General features: G+C 41.8%; 2 protein-coding genes across 2 annotated transcripts; one reads left to right on the top strand and one right to left on the bottom strand.

Annotated features, from left to right (window-relative positions):
- The first annotated feature begins 3,243 nt into the window (after nucleotides 1-3,243).
- LOC133248811 (olfactory receptor 8S1-like) lies at nucleotides 3,244-4,008 on the top strand. The gene has a single exon (XM_061419116.1). The coding sequence runs from the start codon at nucleotides 3,244-3,246 to the stop codon at nucleotides 4,006-4,008; it is 765 nt and encodes a 254-aa protein (XP_061275100.1).
- A 14,686-nt stretch (nucleotides 4,009-18,694) lies between these two features.
- On the bottom strand, nucleotides 18,695-20,756 carry LALBA (lactalbumin alpha). The gene is made up of 4 exons (XM_061416302.1): nucleotides 20,559-20,756; nucleotides 20,079-20,237; nucleotides 19,529-19,604; nucleotides 18,695-19,024 (listed from the first exon to the last, which is right to left on the bottom strand). Exons 1-4 carry the CDS (start codon nucleotides 20,689-20,691, stop codon nucleotides 18,964-18,966), a joined length of 429 nt encoding a protein of 142 aa, XP_061272286.1. The 5' UTR covers nucleotides 20,692-20,756; the 3' UTR covers nucleotides 18,695-18,963.
- Nucleotides 20,757-24,539: the final 3,783 nt, after the last annotated feature.

Below are 24,539 nucleotides of genomic sequence, written 5' to 3'. Positions count from 1 at the left end.
TTCAGCATCAGTCCTTCCAATGAATATTCAGGACTGATTTCCTTTAGGATGGACTGGTTGGATCTCCTTGCAGTCCAAGGGACTCTCAAGAATCTTCTCCAACAACACAGTTCAAAAGCATCAATTCTTCGGCGCTTAGGTTTCTTTATAGTCCAACTCTCACATCCATACATGACTACTGGAAAAACCATAGCTTTGACTAGATGGACCTCTGTTGGCAAAGTAATGTCTCTGTCTAGGTTGGTCATTGGAGAAGGCAATGGCACCCAGAGGAGCCTAGTAGGCTGCAGATCATGGGGTCTCGAAGAGTCAGACACGACTGAGCGACTTCACTTTCACTTTCCTTTTCATGCATTGGAGAAGGAAATGGCAACCCACTCCAGTGTTCTTGCCTGGAGAATCCCAGGGATGGGGGAGCCTGGTTGGCCACCGTCTATGGGGTCGCACAGAGTCGGACATGACTGAAGCGACTTAGCAGTAGCAGCAGCACGTTGGTCATTGCTTTTCTCCCAAGGAACAAGCGTCTTAATTTCATGGCTGCAGTCACCATCTGTAGTAATTTTAGAGCCTAAGAAAATAAAGTCTGTCACTGTTTCCACCGTTTCCCCATCTATTTGCCATGAAGTGATGGGACCGGATGCCATGATCTTAGTTTTCTGAATGTTGAGTTTTAAGCCAACTTTTTCACTCTCCTCTTTCACTTTCATCAAGAGGCTCTTAAGTTCTTCTTCACTTTCTTCCATAAGGATGGTGTCATCTGCATATATGAGGTTATTGATATTTCTCCCAGAAATCTTGATTCCAGCCTGTGATTCATCTAGCCCAGCATTTCACAGATGCAGATGTACTCTGCATCTAAGTTAAATAAGCAGGGTGACAATATACAGTCTTCACGCACTCCTTTCCTGATTTGTAACCAGTCTACTGTTCCATGTCCAGGTCTAACTGTTGCAATAAATAAAACAATTAATTTTGGATAACATGATAAACTTGTACTTTCTTTTATCATTAAAATATCTTTAATACACTTCTCAATTTAAAATACCTTCAATATCAGTTTTCATTTTATATCCTTTATTATTAGCTTTCTATAATCAAATATTATTTAAAATATAAGAGAGGGAAAGGAAGGAGAGAGGGAAGAAGGGAAGGAATTCCAAGATTTACAACTAAGAAATCTTAGAACCCTGTATTTTAATCTTTAGAAATAATTGGCATGGACAAGTACCTCTTAGATAATGCAACTCACTGAAAAAAGTAATACAGGGAAGGAATTGTTGGCCCTGGAGAATTCATACAGATCAGAGCAGGACTCCTGCTTAATGGACTCTCCAGAGACCACCATCACTCTCCAAGGCCTAGAGCTGAGATCAAGTCCCTCTGGCCATTGTTATATTGGAGGCTGAGTCAAGAAATCTTTCTGTTGGACAGAAGGACTATACGGATATTTCCTTGCTGAAAAGCTCCACCTCTGCCTCAATTGTCTAACTCTGAAAAATAAGCTTATACAAAGACTGAAGTTTTCTTGTTTCCATTAAACTATGATTTCAGTTCAGTTCAGTCACTCAGTCGTGTCCGACTCTTTCCAACCCCATGAATCACAGCACGCCAGGCCTCCCTGTCCATCACCAACTCCCAGAGTTCACCCAAACCCATGTCCATCGAGTTGGTGATGCCTTCCATCCATCTCATCCTCTGTTGTCCCCTTTTCCTACTGCCCCCAATAGCTCCCAGCATCAGAGTCTTTTCTAATGAGTCAACTCTTCTCATGAGGTGGCATCTTCTGAAAGAATGACAAAGTTCAGGGAAGCCCACCAAGTCCTAATCATATCTCTGGCTTTTGCTGGTTAGAAAGGATGCCATTTAGGTATCCTCTACTGAAAGTATCTCTTGTTGGCTGAAAGAGACCAAGTGAAGAAAATTGCCCTTCTCATTCAATTCCATCTTCTTCTAAAACTATCCACTCTGGGAACTTGTGAGTGTACAAGCCATAAACAGTAACTGCATCCTCATTCATCACCCTCCTGAGTCACCCTTTAAGGGGAGAGGGGTGACCATGCTATATTCCTTTGCTCTACACGAAACCCTCTAACTTTTTATTTTATCAGGTGTTCTGTACAGTCTTTTCCTTTGCTTTTTTTTTTCCTTTTCCATCTCTGTTATGCACAGAAGGTGGTCCAAATTTGACTTGGCTTCATCCAAATCCCTAGTAGCAACTCACAGAAAAACATGGTCTTCGTGGGCTCTAATGTTAAGTTCTGATGTTATAGTGCAAACAGTGGACATTATAAATTCACAGAAGCCCTTGAGTAACTGATGTGCACAGCCCTTGCCTCCCGTCTAAGGGCTTCCTCTTGCCTGGCTTCCATGAAACCAGACTACTCCTGTGCCAGTTCTGCTTGTGTTGACACAGAAAGGGAGAGGGTTTCCATTTAGTAACAGAGAAACCCAAGGAATGTTGTTCCCAAATTTTTTTTAAATATTTATTATTGTTTATTTATTTGGCTGCACTGGGTCTCAGTTGCAGCAAGCAGGATCTTCAACCTTTGTTTTGTGACATTTCAGATCTTTAGTTACAGCATGTGGGATCTAGTTCCCTGAATAGGGGTTAAACCCAGGCTGCCTGCATTGGGATTGCTGAGTCTCGGCCACTAGACCTTAGAATTTCTAAGCTGGAATGGATTTTAGGAACCATTTGTTTTTCCCAGAATTTTTTTCTTAATGAGAAACCCAAGGAAATTATTCATGAACTTATAGTGACACCGAAAGGTCTTGTGGCATCATCAGCTGTCACAATCCCTCCAGCAATCATTCAAACACGCATCACGGACCGTCAAGCAGGATGGTCAGTCAACATCTTTATGGCTTATTCACTATGTCAGGGAACCTTTCTGTGGTTTGAACTCCATTCTTTTTGGAACCAAGAACAGGACTTCGCGGTGCTCTGGAGGCTGTTTACAAATCCCTTCCTTTCCTTCTCCAGTCTGAATAATCTTCCTTTCTAAGTTTGGTTCTCTATATCTTCCTCCCCACCATCTCTACCTTAGCCAATAAACCAATAGATTATTGCCCTGAGCTGGGAAGGGTTGATGAGATCTGACATGGCAAGGTTGCCTCTGCTACACGATCTGTCCAGGGTCAGTCCTGAAGCTGACACCTCATCCCCAGCCATGCTCTGAGACTCATAACACGTTGGAGAATTATTTCTGTTCTTGTCCTTCTAAAGGGAAACTCCAATGCTCCATGAAAGTTGGGAACACAACCACAGTCATTTTCTCTATTCCCCAAGGACTATCCAATAACACTCACATTCAGGTAGTACTCTTTGTAACATTCCTGGTGATTTACCTCCTGATCCTCACAGTGAACCTGCTGATGCTGCTGGTGATCAGGACTGACTCGCACCTCCACACCCCCATGTACTTCTTCCTCAGTCAACTCTCCTTTCCAGATGCTTTCTGTTCCTCAGTCATTGTGCCTAAGCTGCTAGATAATCTACTTTCCAAGTGGAAGACTATCTCCTTCCTTGAATGTTTCACCCAGATCTCCTTGATCATATTTTCAGGGGGCACTGAAACCCGCCTCCTTTCAGTCATGGCCTGTGACCAGTACCAGGCTGTGTGCCACCCGCTGTCATATGTGGTGACCGTGAACAAGAAGGTGTGTGCTGGCCTGGCGGGAGCCCCCTGGGTCATAGGAATGGGGACTGGCCTGCTTAACTCCATCCTCCTGTCTCAGCAGCACTTCTATGGCCCCAACCTTGTCCCCAGTTTTGCCTGTGGGTTTCCTCCAGTGCTCCTGTTGGCCTGTTCTGACCTCTACATGAGCGTTGCCTCCGTTCAGACCACCATAATGGTCCTGGGCCTCAGCAGGTTTGTCCTAGTGCTGGTTTCTTATACCTGTATCATCAAGACAGCCTTGGGAATCAACTCTGCCACAGGTTGGAACAAGATCTTCTCTATCTGCTCATCTCATTTTATTGTGATCACCATCCTTTATGGTTCATGAACATTGAGGTATATCATTGCTGAACCTTTGAATATAATGTACAATATTTTCCACTCTAAAGTAACCTTGGTCTATAGATCAAAACATTGCAAAGTAGCAGGAAAAAAATTTTATTGGAACTCAGAAGGCCTGGGCTCCAGTTCCACCTCGGCTGTGGACTAGATGTGTGAATTATTAAAAAAAAAAATCATTTTCTTTCTGAGGTCTCAATTGTCTAATTCTGAAAAATAAGCTTATACAAAGACTGAGGTTTTTCTTGTTTCCATTAAACCATGATTTCAGTTCAGTTCAGTTCAGTTCAGTCACTCAGTCGTGTCCGACACTTTGCGAACCCATGAATCGCAGCACGCCAGGCCTCCCTGTCCATCACCAACTCCCAGAGTTCACCCAAACCCACATCCATTGAGTCAGTGATGCCATCCAGCCATCTCATCCTCTGTTGTCCCCTTTTCCTCCTGCCCCCAATAGCTCCCAGCATCAGAGTCTTTTCCAATGAGTCAACTCTTCCCATGAGGTGGCCAAAGTACTGGAGTTTCAACTTTAGCATCATTCCTTCCAAAGAACACCCAGGACTGATCTCCTTTAGAATGGACTGGTTGGATCTCCTTGCAGTCCAAGGGACTCTCAAGAGTCTTCTCCAATATCACAGTTCAAAAGCATCAATTCTTCGGCACTCAGCTTTCTTCACAGTCCAACTCTCACATCCATACATGACCACTGGAAAAACCATAGCCTTGACTAGACAGACCTTTGTTGGCAAAGTAATGTCTCTGCTTTTCAATATGCTATCTAGGTTGGTCGTAACTTTCCTTCCAAGGAGTAAGCATCTTTTAATTTCATGGCTGCAGTCACCATCTGCAGTGATTTTGGAGCCCCAAAAGTAAAGTCTGTCACTGTTTCCATTGTTTCCCCATCTATTTCCCATGAAGTGATGGAACCGGATGCCATGATCTTCGTTTTCTGAATGTTGAGCTTTAAGCCAACTTTTTCACTCTCCTCTTTCACTTTCATCAAGAGGCTTTTTAGTTCTTCTTCACTTTCTACCATAAGGGTGATGTCATCTGCATATCTGAGGTTATTGATATTTCTCCCAGCAATCTTGATTCCAGCTTGTGCTTCTTCCAGCCCAGCGTTTCTCATGATGTACTCTGCACATAAGTTAAATAAGCAGGGTGACAATATACAGCCTTGACATACTCCTTTTCCTATTTGGAACCAGTCTGTTGTTCCATGTCCAGTTCTAACTGTCACTTCCTGACCTGCATATAGGTTTCTCAAGAAGCAGGTCAGGTGGTCTGGTATTCCCATCTCTTTTAGAATTTTCCCCAGTTTATTGTGATCCACAAAGTCAAAGGCTTTGGCATAGTCAATAAAGCAGAAATAGATGTTTTTCTGGAACTCTCTTGCTTTTTCAATGATCCAGTGGATGTTTGGCAATTTGATCTCTGGTTCCTCTGCCTTTTCTAAAACTAGCTTGAACATCTGGGAGTTCACGGTTCACATATTGCTGAAGCCTGGCTTGGAGAATTTTGAGCATTATTTGGGAGTCATCAAAGGGGAAAATGAAAGTCTTTAGTAGACTTTTATTCAGTGTTGGACAAAAAAATTAAATACATCATCCTTAAAACATGCCATTTCTCTTTCCTACTGGAAGATGATGTTTCCAAAGCTTATTTGTACTGTAACTATTGATTAGCTAGTTACTATACTACAGCTGCTTTACACAATCAAGATCAATTTCAGTATGTATCACACCACAATATAAACACTATTAACCTCATTTTCCAAAAGAACACCGAGTTTCAGGAGTAACCAGGTACCTTACAAAAGCTGCCAGAACAACCTAGGAATGGAGCCAAAATATAAACTAAGGCTCACTGACTTGGAACCTCAAGCTCTTTTCTACCGTGTTTCTCTCAGACACAAACAGCTCTAGTTGATGGGTCCTTGCTCCCAGGAAACAGAGTAACTAACGGCCTGTGCTCTCTACTAGTGAACTGGAGATGTATTTGCACAAATTGCCCTGAACTTTCCTCACCTGGTTGTTTCTCGGTGCGAAGTAAGGGATGGGAAATGATAAGGTCCAAGAGAGCTCACCTGTCCTGAAGACAAAACTCTTCAGCTCTCTTTTCCTCAGTTTCCTCGTTTGCCATAAGGGGAATGATAAGACTTCTTCCAACCACTTCGCAAAAATGTTAGGAGGGATAAATTTAAAAATAAAAATGACAGTAAAATTAGTATCTTTTTTAACCAAGTACATAAAACCCATGAAGATCATTCCAGTGATAATGACACAATTGCAAAAATAAAATTTGAATGCTTCTTTCAAAAATACTCACAATGACACTTAACAATGTATACCCATGAGGAGAAGACAATGGCACCCCACACCAGTACTCTTGCCTGGCAAATCCCATGGACAGAGGAGCCTGGTAGGCTACAGTCTCTGGGGTCACTAAGAGTTGGACACGACTGAGTGACTTCACTTTCACTTTTCAGTTTAATGCGTTGGAGAAGGAAATGGCAACCCACTCCAGGATTCTTGCCTGGAGAATCCCAGGGACGGGGGAGCCTGGTGGGCTGCCGTCTATGGGGTCGCACGGAGTCAGACACGACTGAAGCGACTTAACAGCAGCAGCAGCAACATACACCCACAATTTTAATCTTACTATATTGGATTTGTATCTCATGCTAGATACATTTGTATCTTTCACTTTATTTACAAAGCTTGGCTTCTTTCCCAAGTCAAAGACAAATGTGCTAAAAAGGACAAAATTTTGGTCCACTAAGCATTATAAAAATAATGGGCTGTGATTCTGAGGTTATTCCCAAAGCCATAAATGGTAGGAAAAAAATGACAACTTTATTAGACTATCATATAGTTTTGTTAGGAACAATCATCACAAGATAAGAGCATGCAGTTGTATATATAGGAAAAAGAAGAGGCAAAAATCCTCAGATTATCATCATAACTACTAAGGAAAGACACTTTGAAAACTGTGAAGTGCTATAGAAATGCATGATTTTTTTTTTTTTTTAGTTTTATTCTAACCTGTAGCACTTAATATGCTGCGGAACTTCCTTTTTCTCCAGGGAAGTTTCTCTAATGTCTTGCATATGATCACTCATGTTAGAGGCATTTGAAAGCAGAAATGACTGACTTCTCACCGATAATAGTCATTTCTAGATGCTTCTACCACTGATAGCTGACAGTCCAGAGGACCATCCTTGCAGAATCTGGGATGGGATGGACCCTGACTGCCCAACAGCATTGTGGCCTTTGTCTGGACCTCATTTTATTCCTTTGTGCAATTCCCTTCAAGGTACATGACTCCAGCTTCCGTCTCAGTCCTGGAGCAAGTCCTATCCTTACAGTACATTGTGGTGACCCCATAACTGGACCCCCTTATCTACAGTCTGAAGAACCAGGAGGTGAAGGCAGCTCTAAGGAGGATGCTGGCCAGGAAGCCCAGGCTTACCTTCTAAGCCAGGCTCTACTGCCTCCTCATAATAGGAGGAAAATAGCAGGAAAAGTCATGGGAAAGAAGAGGAGACAGAAAGACTTCACTCCTAAGCTATCTCAGCATGAATTCTTCTCCACAACAGAAGTCTTTGTTAGTCTGATCCCTGTGCCCTCCCCAAGTCAAGCAAGATGGGGAAACCTCTAGAGAACTAATGGCACCCATCCACAGGGCACCCAGTCACTGCACAAGAAAATCTTCTCAATAAACATATGGAGGATCTTTGAGAAACTAAAAATAGAACCAACATATGATCCAGCAATTCTACTTCTGGGAGCATATCCAAAGTAAATGAAAACATTAACTCAAAAAGATATCTACAACCACCCATGTTCATAGTAGCATTATCTACAATAGCCACCACATGGAAAGATCCTATGTTTTCTTAATGGATGAATGGATAAAGAAGGCATGGATAAAGCAGTGGAATATTATTCACCCATAAAAATGAGGTAATTCTACCATTCATGATAACATGGATTGACATTGAAAACATTATGCTGGTTTGTCAATTTTATTTATCCTTTCAAAGAACCAGCTTTTGGCACCTCCCAGAATATTGGAAATAAAAGCAAAAATAAACAAATGGGACCTAATTAAACTTAAAAGCTTCTGCACAACAAAGGAAACTATAAGCAAGGTGAAAAGACAGCCTTCAGAATGGGAGAAAATAATAGCAAGTGAAGCAACTGACAAACAACTAATCTCAAAAATATACAAGCAACTCCTACAGCTCAATTCCAGAAAAATAAATGACCCAATCAAAAAATGGGCCAAAGAACTAAACAGACATTTTTCCAAAGAAGACATACACATGGCTAACAAACACATGAAAAGATGCTCAACATCACTCATTATCAGAGAAATGCAAATCAAAACCACTATGAGGTACCATTTCACACCAGTCAGAATGGCTGCAATCCAAAAGTCTACAAGCAATAAATGCTGGAGAGGGTGTGGAGAAAAGGGAACCCTCTTACACTGTTAGTGGGAATGCAAACTAGTACAGCCACTATGGAGAACAGTGTGGAGATTTCTTAAAAAACTGGAAATAGAACTGCCTTATGATCCAGCAATCCCACTGCTGGGCATACACACTGAGGAAACCAGAACTGAAGGAGACACGTGTACCCCAATGTTCATCACAACACTGTTTATAATATCCAGGACATGGAAGCAACCTAGATGTCCATCAGCAGATGAATGGATAAGAAAGCTGTGGTACATATACACAATGGAGTATTACTCAGCCATTAAAAAGAATACATTTGAATCAGTTCTAATGAGGTGAATGAAACTGGAGCCTATTATACAGAATGAAGTAAGCCAGAAAGAAAGACACCAATACAGTATACTAATGCATATATATGGAATTTAGAAAGATGGTAACAATAACCCTGTATACGAGACAGCAAAAGAGACACTGATGTATAGAACCGTCTTTTGGACTCTGTGGGAGAGGGAGAGGGTGGGATGATTTGCGAGAATGCATTGAAACATGTATAATATCATATATGAAACAAGTCGCCAGTCCATGTTCAATGCACGATACTGGATGCTTGGGGCTGGTGCACTGGGACGACCCAAAGGGAGGGTATGGGGAGGGAAGAGGGAGGAGGGTTCAGGAGGGGGAACACATGTATACCTGTGGCAGATTCATTTTGATATATGGCAAAACCAATACAATATTGTAAAGTTTAAAAATTAAATTAAATTTAATTTAAAAAAAGAAAAGAAAACATTATGCTGGGTGAAATGTCAGACAAATGCAATATAATCTCCCTTATTTGCAGAACATGGGGAAAAATCAAACTCATAGAAAACAAATGGTCATCAGAGGTAGAGGGGTGGGAAGAAGGGGGTTTGGAGGAAGGTGATCATAAGGTGATCATAAAATTTCCAGTGTAACATAAGCACTAGGGATGTGATGGACAATGTGACTCTAGTTAACACCATTGTATGATATATAGGAAATCTGTTAAGAGAGTAAATATTAGGGATTTACATCACTAGGAGTAAAGTTTTCCCTTTTTTTACTTCTTTGTTTCTTTATACTTATTTTTATAAGATAAATGATTTTTTTAGATATAGAAAAGAGTTATATTTGAGTCACATTGAGAACTATAGCCCAGAAGACAGCCTCTCAGATAACTCTGAGAAACTGCTCCGTTGAACCATTATTTTTTACACAGTCATTTACATTATCAGAACACAGAACATACATCAAATGTGACGGGGTGTATTCCATCCAGTTTCCAAAAGACACAGGTTAAGTATATAGACAGCGACACAGCAGTGTTAACAGGGAAGAGTCAGTTTTGATTCTTCCATGCTGTATCTGTTTCCTTGGCCACTTTTATTATTATAATCACACATAATGGCCAGCCTCAGAAAATCCTGCCCCTCAACCTGACTGTTCAGCTCAAGTGCCTTTATTCAAAACCCTGTCCACCTTAGATGACAGGAAGGGAGAAATTAATACACGTCCCTGCCTGAGGCTTGCCAATCTAGGAGGTACTTACAAGGTTAAATGGCCTTTTCAGTTTGTTTCCTCATCTCCCCCCATCTCTGATCCATAAAAGAACTTGGCATCCAGACCCCAACAATATGGTTATTTTGAGACATTATTCTACCAAGTCATCCTCTTGGTCAGCCAGCTTTCTGAATGAAGTTGTTTTCCTTGCCTTAACACCTCATCTCTCAGATTCATTGGCCTATTGTGCAGCGAGCAGAGCAAGCTTGGACTCTTTTTAACAGCAGGACCCTAGTGTCTAGGAATGGAACACAATCTTTCAGGGAATGTTAACATGGATGTCATGAGAATGGAGTTTCTTTATCCCTATCTTCAAAACAGACGTCCTTTACCTTAATGATTGAAGCAGACATGCTGTACGTGTTTACAAGCTGTTCAGGTTCACACAAAATTCAGGTTGAACCGCGTATGAGCCAAAATGACTTTCCCATACCTCAGTGTGTGAAAATTTTCTCCATTAGAGGGAACTTTCAGGATTTTCTCAATTAGGAGTTTTGAGATGAAGAATATTGACTGAACCTGTTGCAATACTCATTTATATATGTATATCTAACCATCCTGCTCTACACCTTGCACTTATACAGATTTATGCAGTAATGTATGTCAACTGTCTCTCCAATAATCTAGAGGTGGGTGGGGAAATAAAGAATATCTTCACAGCTCTACCAGCCATTTCCACAACTATTGCTTTTCCTTTTCATTGCTTACCCTTTTGACCTGTCCCCTTTTGCCTCTCCCTCAATCTTTTACTTTTGTCTATGCACAAAGTAGAAATCTGACCACTAGCAAATTTACCACTTCATTCTGGAAGAGTCCCATCTTAGTACTGAGACCCAGCTCCCCCTGTGTTCCCATACCAAATACTGCCTGACAAAATCTAGAGGTCCAGAGTAACTTGGAAAGAAATGAAAATCAGTATATCTCCTCCTGTCTTTGTCCTTAACTATCAACACCTAAAGTAGAACATAGCAAATAGCAAATCCTCAGTAACTATTTGTTGATTATGGAGTGAGTGATGGAATGAATGGTGGATCTGTCTGAGCAGTCCTGTCTCTTACATGATCCTAGAAAACAGAAGGAACTATCCACATTTAAAGTGTAAGTCTTGGGAAATGGAAGACAGAGCTGTGATATTTAGCAATCACACAGAAACACAGGACTTAAAAGGTCTTATTGAGTTCTGGCTCATCACATCCATTTTAAACAAGGAACTAATATTCAGAAAGTTAATATACACTGAAGTTGAAGTTTAAAATAAACACATTCACCTAAATAAATAAATAAAATTTTAAAATAAAGTGTAAGTCTTGACAGCAAAGCCCAGGCTAACAGATTCTGTATCCCCAGTGTCTAGTAGATCCTATCACTTAATTGACTCTCAATTAGTGTGCAAAATAAAAAAGAATGAATGAGATTGAAGGAAGTGAGAGAAGGAATATATGAAAAAATCATTTAATTTTGTCCTGTAAAATTCCTGCCTTCATGACAATATAGATGTCAGAGAAAAGTAGCATGGAGGAGAGATCAGGACAGGAAGGGAGAAAAAAGTCCATATTTTGGGACGCCAACCTGGGTCATCCTCACAGAGCTCACTGAATTGTGTGCAGTCTGGCCACCCTGCCCTGAGTATAAGAAAAAAAAGCTGAGCATAAGAACTACCACCCACCTGAGCCCAGACCACTTCAGATCTCTGTCTGCTTCAAGATCTGTTCCACAGGATAGAAAACCCAGAAATAAGCCCATGAACCTATGGCCAATTAATCTATGACAAAGGAGGCAAGACTACACAATGTTAGAAAGACAGTCTCTTCAACAAATGGTGCTGGGGAAACTGGACAGCCACATGTAAAAAAAAAAAATTAAATTAAATTATTCTTTAACTCCATACACAAAAATAAGCTCAAAATGGATTAAAGAGCTAAAGGTGAGACCAGACACAATTAACTCTTGGAGGAAAACACAGGCAGAACACTGTTTGACATAAATCACAGCAAGAGATTTTTTGATCCATTTCCTGGAACAACAGAAATAACAACAAAAATACACAAATGGGACCTACTTAAACTCAAAAGGTTTTGCACAGCAAAGAAAACAATAAACAGAACAAAAAGACAACCCACAGACTGGGAGAAAATATTTGCAAATGATGTGACTAATAAGGGATGAGTTTCTAAAATGTACAAACAGCTTATGATGCTTCAGTTCAATTCAGTTCAGTCGCTCAGTCGTGTCTGACTCTTTGCGACCCCATGAATTGCAGCACGCCAGGCCTCCCTGTCCATCACCAACTCCCGGAGTTCACTCAGACTCACGTCCATCGAGTCAGTGATTCCATCCAGCCATCTCATCCTCTGTCATCCCCTTCTCCTCCTGCCCCCAATCCCTCCAAGCATCAGAGTCTTAACTCTTCGCATAAGGAGGCCAAAGTACTGGAGCTTCAGCTTTAGCATCATTCCTTCCAAAGAAATCCCAGGGCTGATCTCCTTCAGAATGGACTGGTTGGATCTCCTTGCAGGCCAAGGAACTCTCAAGAGTCTTCTCCAACACCACAGTTCAAAAGGATCAATTATTCGGCACTCAGCCTTCTTCACAGTCCAACTCTCACATCCATACATGACCACTGGAAAAACCATAGCCTTGACTAGACAGACCTTTGTTGGCAAAGTAATGTCTCTGCTTTTCAATATGCTATCTAGGTTGGTCATAACTTTCCTTCCAAGGAGTAAGTGTCTTTTAATTTCATGGCTGCAGTCACCATCTGCAGTGATTTTGGAGCCCAAAAAATAAAGTCTGACACTGTTTCCACCGTTTCCCCATCTATTTCCCATGAGGTGATGGGACCAGATGCCATGATCTTCATTTTCTGAATGTTGAGCTTTAAGCCAACTTTTTCACTCTCCACTTTCACTTTCATCAAGAGGCTTTTGAGTTCCTCTTCACTTTCTGCCATAAGGGTGGTGTCATCTGCATATCTGAGGTTATTGATATTTCTCCTGGCAATCTTGATTCCAGCTTGTGATGGGCAGAAGACCTGAACTGACGTTTCTCCAAAGAGGACATACAGGTGGCCAATGGGTACGTGAAAAGATGTTCAATGTCACTAGTTAGTAGAGAAATGCAAATTAAAACTACAATGACATATCACCTCACACTGGTCAGAATGGCTATCACCAAAAAATCCACAAACAACAAATGCTGGAGACGGTGGAGAGAAAAGGGAAACCTCCTACACTGTTGGTGGGAATATAAATCAGTACAGCCACTAGGAAATACAATATGGAGGTTCCTAAAACACCAATACAGTATACTAACGCATATATATGGAATTTAGAAAGATGGTAACGACAACCCTGTATCCAAGACAGCAAAAGAGACACAGATGTATAGAACAGTCTTTTGGACTCTGTCGGTGGGGGGGATGATTTAGGAGAATGGCATTAAAACATGTATAATATCATATAAGAAATGAATCGCCAGTCCAGGTTTGATGCAGGATACAGGAAGCTTGGGGCTGGTGCACTGGGATGACCCAGAGGGATGGTATGGGGAGGGAGGTGGGAAGGGGGTTCAGGATGGGGAACATGTGTATACCCATGGCAGATGCATGTTGATATATGGCAAAACCAATACAATATTGTAAAGCAAAAATAATAATAATAAATTTTTAAAAAAAAAACTAAAAATAGAGCTACCATATGACCCTGCAATCCCACTCCTGGGCATATACCATGAAAAAAACATCATCCAAAAAGATGCATGCACCCCGGTGTTTACTGCAGCACTGTTTGCAATGGCCAAGACATGGAGCCAACATAGATGCCCCCCATCAGAGGAATGGATAAAGAAGACGTGGTACATATATAGAATGGAATATTACTCAGGCATTAAATAGACTGAAACAATGCTGTTTGCAATAACATGGATAGACCTAGAGAGTGTCATACTGAGTGAAGTAAGTCAGACAAAGAGAAATATCATATGAAATCCTTTATATGTGGAATCTAAAAATAAGTGATACAAATCAGAAAGAGATTCATAGACTTAGAAAACAAACTTACAGTTGCTCAGGGGGAAGGGATAGTTAGGGAGTTTGGGGAGGTCATGTACACACTGCTATATTCAAAATGGATGACCAAGAAGGAGCTATTATACAGCACACGGAACTATACTCAATGTTATGTGCCAGCCTGGATGGAAGCAGGGTTTGGGGGAGAATGGATGCATGTATACATATAGCTGAGTCCCTTCACTGCTCACCTGAAACTACCACAACATTGCTAATCAGCTATACCTAAATACAAAATAAAAAGTCTAAAATTGGGGGCGGGGGGGGGGGGGAGACTTGTTCCAGGCCTAGAGGAAGAAGTAGTTGGAGAATGCAGAAAAAATGACTCGGCTGCCACCTCAATCTCTCATTCAGCTCCGAAGAGAGTTCTCAAAAAGAGAACAATAGCAATTGCTCTACTCAAAGGCTGACAAGCCTGCAGCAGTCAAGACCACTTCCACGCGGGCTCCCTGGTTTCTATCTATTCTCAATCCGTTGAGCCTAGGCTAAGATCCTCTCTGCAATTGTCAATTTCCTTTGGCAAAGCCCTCTGAAAATCATGGCCTCATATACAGTACACTCACAAGTGAGATTTCCAAGATGAAAATATTGAAGGCCAGGGATATGGAACTAAATGAAACAGTCCCAACTTTAGTTAAATTTCTGGTCTGCCCATCTGTTGAAGCTGGTCCTTCACCTTTTCCAGACGAATTTAACTCAGATGACCATTATATCTAATACTGTGGGCAGGAATCCCTTAGAAGAAAGGGAGTAGCCATCATAGTCAACAAAAGAGTCCGAAATGCAGTACTTGGATGCAATCTCAAAAACGACAGAATGATCTCTGCTCATTTCCAAGGCAAACCATTCAATATCATGGTAATCCAAGCCTGTGCCCCAACCAGTAAGGCTGAAGAAGCTGAGGTTGAATGGTTCTATGAAGACCTACAAGACCTTTTAGAATTAACACCCAAAAAAGATGTCCTTTTCATTATAGGGGACTGGAATGCAAAAGTAGGAAGTCAAGAAACACCAGGAGTAAAAGGCAAATTTGGCCTTGGAGTACAGAATGAAGCAGGGAAAAGGATAATAGAGTTTTGCGAAGAGAATGCACTGGTCATAACAAACACCCTCTTCCAAAAACACAAGAGAAGACTCTACACAAGGACATCATCAGATGGCCAACACCGAAATCAGATTGATTATACTCTTTACAGCCAACGATGGAGAAGCTCTATACAGTCAGCAAAAACAAGACTGCGAGCTGACTGTGGCTCAGATCATGAACTCCTTACTACCAAATTCAGACTTAAATTGAAGAAGTGGGGAAAACCACTAGACCATTCAGGTATGACCTAAATCAAATCCCTTATGATTATACAGTGGAACTGAGAAATAGATTTAAGGGACTAGATCTGACAGACAGAGTGCCTGATGAACTATGAACGGAGGTTCGTGACACTGTACAGGATCAAGACCATCCCCAAGAATAAGAAATGCAAAAAGGCAAAATGGCTGTCTGAGGAAGCCTTACAAATAGCTGTGAAAAGAAGAGAAGTGAAAAGCAAAGGAGAAAAGGAAAGACATAAGCATCTGAATTCAGAGTTCCAAAGTATAGCAAGGAGAGACAAGAAAGCCTTCCTCAGTGATCAGTGCAAAGAAATAGAGGAAAACAATAGAATGGGAAAGACTAGCGATCTCTTCAAGAAAATTAGAGATACCAAGGGAACATTTCATGCAAAGATGGGCTCGATAAAGGACAGAAATGGTATGGACCTAACAGAAGCAGAAGATATTAGGAAGAGGTGGCAAGAATACACAGAAGAACTGTGCAAAAAAGATCTTCACAACCCAGATAATCACGATGATATGATCTCTCACCTAGAGCCAGACATCCTGGAATGTGAAGTCAAGTGGGCCTTAGAAAGCATCACTATGAACAAAGCTAGTGGAGGTGATGGAATTCCAGTTGAGCTATTTCAAATCCTAAAAGATGATGCTGTGAAAGTGCTGCACTCAATATACCAGCAAATTTGGAAAATTCAGCAGTGGCCACAGGACTGGAAAAGGTCAGTTTTCATTCCAGTCCCAAAGAAAGGCAATGCCAAAGAATGCTCAAACTACCACACAATTGCACTCATCTCACACACTAGTAAAGTAATGCTCAAAATTCTCCAAGCCAGGCTTTAGCAATATGTGAACCGTGAACTTCCAGATGTTCAAGCTGGTTTTAGAAAAGGCAGAGGAACCAGAGATCAAATTGCCAACATCTGCTGGATCATCAAAAAGAAAGAGTTCCAGAAAAACATCTATTTCTGCTTTACTGACTATGCCAAAGCCTTTGACTGTGTGGATCACAATAAACTGTAGAAAATTCTGAAAGAGATGGGAATACCAGAGCACCTGACCTGCCTCTTTAGAAACCTATATGCGGGTCAGGAAGCAACAGTTAGAACTGGACATGGAATAGTCGACTGGTTCCAAATAGGAAAAGGAGTACGTCAAGGATGTATATTGTGTATATTGTGGCTGTATACTGCTTATTTAACTTCTATGCAGAGTACATCATGAGAAACACTGGGCTGAAAGAAGCACAGGCTGGAGTCAAGGTTGCTGGGAGAAATATCAATAACCTCCGATATGCAGATGACACCACCCTTATGGCAGAAAGTGAAGAGGAACTCAAAAGCCTCTTGATGAAAGTGAAAGAGGAGAGTGAAAAAGTTGGCTTAAAGCTCAACATTCAGAAAACGAAGATCATGGCATCCAGTCCCATCACTTCATGGGAAATAGATGGGGAAACAATGGAAACAGTTAGAGATTTTACTTTTGAGGGCTCAAAATCACTGCAGATGGTGATTGCAGCCATGAAATTAAAAGTCAATTACTCCTTGGAAGGAAAGTTATGACCAACCTAGGTAGCATGTTAAAAAGCAGAGACATTACTTTGCCAACAAAGGTCCATTTAGTCAAGGCTATGGTTTTTCCAGTAGTCATGTATGGATGTGAGAGTTGGACTACAAAGAAAGCTGAGCGCTGAAGAATTGATGCTTTTGAACTGTGGTGTTGGAGAAGACTCTTGAGAGTCCCTTGGACTGCAAGGAGATCCAACCAGTCCATCCTAAAGATCAGTCCTGGGTGTTCATTAGAAGGACTAATGTTGAAACTGATACTCCAGTACTTTGGCCACCTGATACGAAGAGCTGACTCATTTGAAAAGACCCTGATGCTGGGAAAGATTGAGGGCAGGAGGAGAAGGGGACGATAGAGAATGAAATGGTTGGATGGCGTCACTGACTCAATGGACATGAGTTTGGAGTTGGTGATGGGCAGGTGGGTCTTGCGCGCTGCGGTTCATGGGGTTGCAAAGAGTTGGACATGACTGAGTGACTGAACTGAACTGAAGTGATGCCTTCCTGAGACTGTAACTGAAGCATATAATAAGGAGATGTGTGCGTTTAGTTGGTGGAATGGTCATTCAATCCTACCCTCCCATATACAACTGTGAACAGCGATTATTCTAAAACCTTGTAGACTTGGGGAAAAACATTTTGTCCCATAATTAGGGAAGGAATAGCATACAGTACCCCTGGGAGATGTGTCACATTGTGTTCAAATTCAGACTAAAATCATATGATGAATACCAAGTTATTTCCTGAGAGTTTGTTTTCATAAGTGTAAGAGAGGGATGTCCTGTTCACTGCTCGACAGGGCCTATATGTCCCTAAACAGATTATGGCAGCTTCATTTGGGAGCTGCTCGTCTCTGAGACAAGACAAATATAGTCTGAATGCCAAAAGGCCCAGTGGGTATAGAGGTAAGAGGAGGGAATTAGAAGATATTGACAGTTTTCTAACCTCTCTAATGATACTTGTGACACTATATCTTGTATTATGTTGCTGTTGTTGTTGCTGCTCAGTCACTATGTCATGTCTGAGTCTTTGTGACCCCATGGACTGCAGCCCACCAGGACTCCCTGTCCCCCACCATCTCCCAGTGTTTGCCCAAGTCCATGTCCATTGAATCTTGTATTATAACTATTTATTAATGTTTGTAGTATACTAGTTTAGGTAAGCAGAGAAGGCAATGGCACCCCACTCCAGTACTCTTGCCTGGAAAATCCCATGGATGGAAGAGCCTGGTAGGCTGCAGTCCATGGGGTCGCTGAGTCAGACACGACTGAGCGACTTCACTTTCACTTTTCACTTTCATGCACTGGAGAAGGAAATGGCAACCCACTCCATTGTTCTTGCCTGGAGAATTCCAGGGACATGGGAGCCTTGTGGGCTACCGTCTATGGGGTCACACAGAGTCGGACACAACTGAAGTGACTTAGCAGCAGTTTAGGTAAGAGATGCTTTTAGTCAACTTTAGATCCCCTCCATAGCTCTTTAAATTATGCTAGGTGATCAATAAAACTCTGTTGAATTGAATTAATACAGAAAGTAATCTCCATCTTTGAGTTGTTATAAGTTCAGCCTCTCTATCCTCTTTAGTAGAGATGAAGGGGTCTGTGACCCATGGCCAGGTCTACCTACTCACCCTATTTCCTCCCTCTCCCACCAGGAAGAAAATACAGCCAGCCACTCAAAATCAGGCTTTTTATTCAGGACAAAAGTGGAATATGTACTGTTGCATTAAAAGCGCCATCAGGGACATTGAGCAAGGGTCAAAAGTCCAGAGCGCCATTCATGCACCCCTGGAGATTAGTCCTTACATGTCCATTGTCACTACAGGGCCCAGGGCTCAGAGACGAGTTAGCTTCAAGGGGGTACAAAGAAGCAAAACGAGGTAGCCATGGGGCAGAGGAGTTCCGGGAACAGAAAGAGGACAGAAGCAGCAAAGACAGCAGGTGTTCACAACTTCTCACAGAGCCACTGATCCAGCTTCTCAGAACAGAGTGCTTTATGGGCCAACCTGATCATGAAGAAGGAGACAAGGCAAATTACTGATGGGATCTTGGTTAGATTTACATCTAGCTTTATCCCCAGGAAGGCTGAGGTGGAAGACTGTGGGTGAAAATTACAGACAGACTTTCCTAGCCACATGGCTAGAGACACTGAGCCACTTAGTGGAGTAAGGTCCATTTTTTAAAACTCCAAGAAAATTGCGGGGCAGTGGTCAAAGGGCGTGCCTTAGGATGTGGGACTGAACAAGTAGAATTAGATGTTCAAGTCCTGGTGAAGGAAATCCTGGATCTCAGCCCTCTATTAGGGAACCCTAGGTAGGAAAATTGCTAACGGGAGTGAAGTAAGTGAAGCTTCAAAATTGGAAACCGGAGTCTGCTTGATGATTTTTGTTTTTAAGATTACATTCTAGCTTAAAAGACCAGGAAATAGAGAGAAAGGAGTATAGTGCTGGGACGAAAGGACTGAGAAGAAAGAGAGGGAAGATTAAGTGAAAAATAGAGAGGTGACTCACCAGTAGTTAATTCCTACTTTATCCAGAATCTTCTTGACACACATAATGTCATCAGTAAGATCATCATCCAAGAACTCTGGCAGGAGTTATAGGTGGAAAAAATGAGAGAGCTAAGTATTACCCAGAAGGATAATGAATTTCCCTCTTCTCTGGTTTTCTCTGAACTAGAGGCTTATGCCTGTTGCCTTCTGGGTGAGAAATTTAATACAGTAATGCCTATCCCTAGGTAAGGACTCCCTTCTCTTCTCTGGGGCAGCTCCTTAGGAATTATCAACTTCATCAACCAACTTAGTCTGAAAATACAGGGTATTATACATTAAGATCCCCAAACAGCTCAGGTCACCTACCCATGAACTTTAAGAAACTGTCTGGGGATTTAGTGTTAATGAAAAATTCTAAGAGCCTCTTACTCGGTATTATCAAGTCCCACAGTTAATTTGGAGTCCAAGGCAGTGAAGCCAGAGGTGTGCTTCATACCAAAAAAAAAGGAGGTTATCCCAGGAGTAGGTTTCAGAAAAACACAGGAACAGAGTAAAAAGAAGTTACTCACTGTCACAGGAGATGTTACAGATGTTGCTTGAGTGAGGGTTCTGATTGTCTTTGCACCAAATTTTATTATTTATCTGGAAGAGTCCATATTCTGTGCTGTCATTGTTTTGTACTATGGCTTGTGTGTCATAACCACTGGTATGAAACGTGGTACAGACCCCTGAAAGAAAGATGAAAAAGAGATTTCACAAGGATGTTCATGTATAGCATAAATGAGGACCTGTATTCCCAGACCGAAGAAGGCTCTCCAACCAATCTCCAAATATGGCAGACCACAGAGTATCTTGATAAGGTGAAAAGAGTTCCAAAGGATCAGACAATGGGAAAAAGGAGAGATAGATAAATAAATGTAATAAAAGAGTAAACAAATAAGAGAATTGTTTGATAATTAAAAGTAGAGGGGAAAAAGAGGATGAAGAGAATGGAGGGAAAGAGTGAAGAGGATGAATTATGGGACAAAGCAAAATAGCAGGGAACTCACATTCAGGCAAACTGACACCTCCGTAGCCCTTCAAGTCTTTCAGCTCCCGGAACACCTCACATTTTGTTAACTGTTCAGCCTGGGTGGCATGGAATAGGATGCCTACCAGGAGCAGAGAGACAAAGGACATCATTTTGGTTACCCCCCAAGATTCTGAAATGGGGTCACCACACTGCTCACCTCCTTTTATTTGTGGAAAAAGCCTCAGGGGCCCTGGCATCAAGCCTTACATCCAGGAAGAGGATGACGAGAGAGGCCAGTAAAACCAACAAAGAAACATTGAGCTTCCTTCAGTAATTTCACCCCACTTTTCCTTTCCTCCCCAGAATCTCTAGTCCATACTAGGTATTGTTACCTGCCCAAAGAGTGTTACAAACATGATCCTGTTTCCCATTTGGCTTTATTTATGCTGTTTCTGGTAGTGTTGGTTCTAGGAAGCAAGATGTGCCCAACCTATTTCAGGAACAAAGGGGGCCTCAGGGGTAATACAAGTGAAGCAATCAGAAAATGCACAAAGGGTCCACGGCCAACTCCTCCTTCCCCTTAGAGACACACAGAATATGGGAAAGGACTGTACATCATCATATGTCATGGCCCACTCAACCCAGGCATGAAACAAAAGAAGTGTCCCTTGATATCTTGGTTCCTTGTTGAGTGGTCAGGAGTAGAAATAGAATATGACCACAGAGACTGAGAATCACATATAACTTAGATCCAGAGACTTTCTATTTCACAAAAATGGAGAACTTGAAAAGTGTGTATGACAGTATCTAGCTGCCCTCTGAGATGCTATCAGCCTCCCCGTCCCCAACCACCAATACCACTAAATAGCCTGATACCACATTGTAAATCTAAAACTAACAACTTGCAATAAATGTGTTCATAAATATATAAGCTTGTAGACAGCCTCAGAGTAGGCCACAGAAGGTTAAAAAAGAGTGACCCAACCTTGTTGGGAAAGGTGGGAAAACTGGACTTTAAGCACTTTAATATTGGAGTAGTATCCACCTGGTAGTTCAGCTGGTGAAGAATCCACCTGAAATGCAGGAGACTCCAGTTCAATTCCTGGGATGGGAAGATCCCCTGGAGAAGGAATAGGCTACCCACTCCAGTATTCTTGGGCTTCCCTGGTGGCTCAGATGGTAAAGAATCTTTCTGCAATGCAGGAGACCCTGCATTGAACCTTCACTTCACTTCACCTCACAGGTGTATACTGTACTGTGCTGTGCTTAGTTGCTCAGTTGTGTTCGACTCTTTGCAATCCCATGGACTGTAGCTTACAAGGCTCCTCTGTCCATGGAATTTTCCAGGTAAGAGTACTAGAGTGGGTTGCCATTTCCTTCTCCAGGGGTTCTTCCCAAGCCAGGGATCGAACCCAGATCACCCACATTTCAGGCAGACACTTTACCATCTGAGCCACCAGGGAAGCCCCACAATATACACCTAGAGCCTATAAAACAAGATTCTGAACCTGAGCTTTAAGATCAGTGTCCTGGAACATGTAGAGTTTAGGATACTAGTTCTAAATGGTTCCTTCAAATTGCTGGCATCAAGCTTCATGCTATATAACCAATATATTGGTTATATATTGGTTATAACAGCTATAACCAATAGCTGTTAGCTTCTTGTATGCCAGGGCTCATTCTCTCTACATCAGTCTCTAAAGCCTGATTTCTTATATTGCAGTGGGTACCCATCCTAAGTAAATAATTTAAGACTTCCAAACTAAAGGTATTCTAAACTTTTATATCCTACAACTCTTCAGAATCAGGGCAAACTCTTCCTCTTTTTTATCCTATATTCTGTACCATGGATTACACTATCAGTTCAGTTCAGTCACTCAGTAGTGTCCAACTCTTTGCAACCCCATGGACTGCAGCACGCCAGGCTTCCCTGCCCATTACCAACTCCTGGAAGCTTGCTCAAACTCATGTCCATCGAGTTGGTGATTCCATCCAACTCTTCCATCCTCTGTCATCCCTTCTCCTCCTGCCTTCAATCTTTCCCAGTATCAGGGGCTTATCACATGAGTCAGTTCTTCGCATCAGGTGGCCAAAGTATTGGAGCTTCAACTTCAGCATCAGTCCTTTCAATGACCACCCAGGACTGATCTCCTTTAAGATGGACTGGTTGGATCTCCTTGCAGTCCAAGGGACTCTCAAGAGTCTTCTCCAACACCACAGTTCAAAAGCATAAATTCTTCCGCGCTCAGCTTTCTTTATAGTCTAATTTTTACATCCATACATGACTACTGGAAAAACCATAGCCTTGACTAGACGGACCTTTGTTGGCAAAGTAATGTCTCTGCTTTTGAATATGCTATCTAGGTTGGTCATAACTTTTCTTCCAAGGAGTAAGCATCTTTTAATTTCTTGGCTGCAGTCACCATCTGCAGTGATTTTGGAGCCCAAAACAATAAAGTCTGACACTGTTTCCACTGTTTCCCCATCTATTTCCCATAAAGTGATGGGACCAGATGCCATGATCTTCGTTTTCTGAATGGTGAGCTTTAAGCCAACTTTTTCACTCTCCACTTTCACTTTCATCAAGAGGCTTTTGAGTTCCTCTTCACTTTCTGCCATAAGGGTGGTGTCATCTGCATATCTGAGGTTATTGATATTTCTCCCGGCAATCTTGATTCCAGCTTGTGTTTCTTCCAGCCCAGAGTTTCTCATGATGTACTCTGCATAGAAGTTAAATAAGCAGGGTGACAATATACAGCCTTGACGTACTCCTTTTCCTATTTGGAACCAGACTGTTGTTCCATGTCCAATTCTAACTGTTGCTTCCTGACCTGCATATAGGTTTCTCAAGAGGCAGGTCAGGTGGTCTGGTATTCCCATCTCTTTCAGAATTTTCCCCAGTTTATTGTGATCCACACAGGCAAAGGCTTTGGCATAGTCAATAAAGCAAAAATAGATGTTTTTCTGGAACTCTCTTGCTTTTTCGATGATCCAGTGGATGTTGGCAATTTGATCTCTGGTTCCACTGTCTTTCCTAAAACCAGCTTGAACATCTGGAAGTTCATGGTTCACATATTGCTAAAGCCTGGCTTGGAGAATTTTGAGCATTACTTTACTAGCGTGTGAGATGAGTGCAATTGTGCTGTGGATGTGACTGGTGATAGAAGCAAGGTCCAATGCTGTAAAGAGCAATATTGCATAGGAACCTGGAATGTCAGGTCCATGAATCAAGGCAAATTGAAAGTGGTCAAACAAGAGATGGCAAGAGTGAATGTCGACATTCTAGGAATCAGCGAACTAAAATGGACTGGAATGGGTGAATTTAACTCAGATGACCATTATATCTAATACTGTGGGCAGGAATCCCTTAGAAGAAATGGAGTAGCCATTATCGTCAACAAAAGAGTCCGAAATCCAGTACTTGGATGCAATCTCAAAAACGACAGAATGATCTCTGTTCATTTCCAAGACAAACCATTCAGTATCACAGTAATCCAAGTCTATGCCCCAACCAGTAACGCTGAAGAAGCTGAAGTTGAACGGTTCTATGAAGACCTACAGACCTTTTAGAATTAACACCCAAAAAAGAGGTCCTTTTCATTATAGGGGACTGGAATGCAAAAGTAGGCAATCAAGAAACACCTGGAGTAACAGGCAAATTAGGCCTTGGAATACGGAACGAAGCAGGGCAAGGACTAATAGAGTTTTGCCAAGAAAATGCACTGGTCGTAGCAAACACCCTCTTCCAACAACACAAGAGAAGACTCTACACATGGACATCACCAGATGGTCAACACTGAAATCAGATTGATTATATTCTTTGCAGCCAAAGAAGGAGAAGCTCTATACAGTCAACAAAAACAAGACCAGGAGCTGACTGTGGCTCAGATCATGAACTCCTTATTGCCAAATTCAGACTTAAATTGAAGAAAGTAGGGAAAACCACTAGACCATTCAGGTATGACCTAAATCAAATCCCTTATGATTATACAGTGGAAGTGAGAAATAGATTTAAGGA

Source organism: Bos javanicus, chromosome 5 (genome assembly GCF_032452875.1).
Source record: "Bos javanicus breed banteng chromosome 5, ARS-OSU_banteng_1.0, whole genome shotgun sequence".
NCBI classification, from domain to species: Eukaryota; Metazoa; Chordata; class Mammalia; order Artiodactyla; family Bovidae; genus Bos; species Bos javanicus.
The sequence above is the reverse complement of the archived record's forward strand: the minus strand, read 5'-3'. Positions and strand labels throughout refer to the sequence as shown.

Excerpts from the sequence above, each read along its gene's own strand:
- LALBA (XM_061416302.1), bottom strand. The coding sequence starts at position 20,691 with ATGATGTCCTTTGTCTCTCTGCTCCTGGTAGGCATCCTATTCCATGCC. Across the intron at positions 19,605-20,078 it reads CTGTAACATCTCCTGTGACA|AGTTCTTGGATGATGATCTT; the intron begins GTGAGTAACTTC and ends AACTCCTGCCAG. Across the intron at positions 19,025-19,528 it reads AAAGTAGGAATTAACTACTG|GTTGGCCCATAAAGCACTCT; the intron begins GTGAGTCACCTC and ends CTTCATGATCAG.
- LOC133248811 (XM_061419116.1), top strand. The coding sequence starts at position 3,244 with ATGAAAGTTGGGAACACAACCACAGTCATTTTCTCTATTCCCCAAGGA.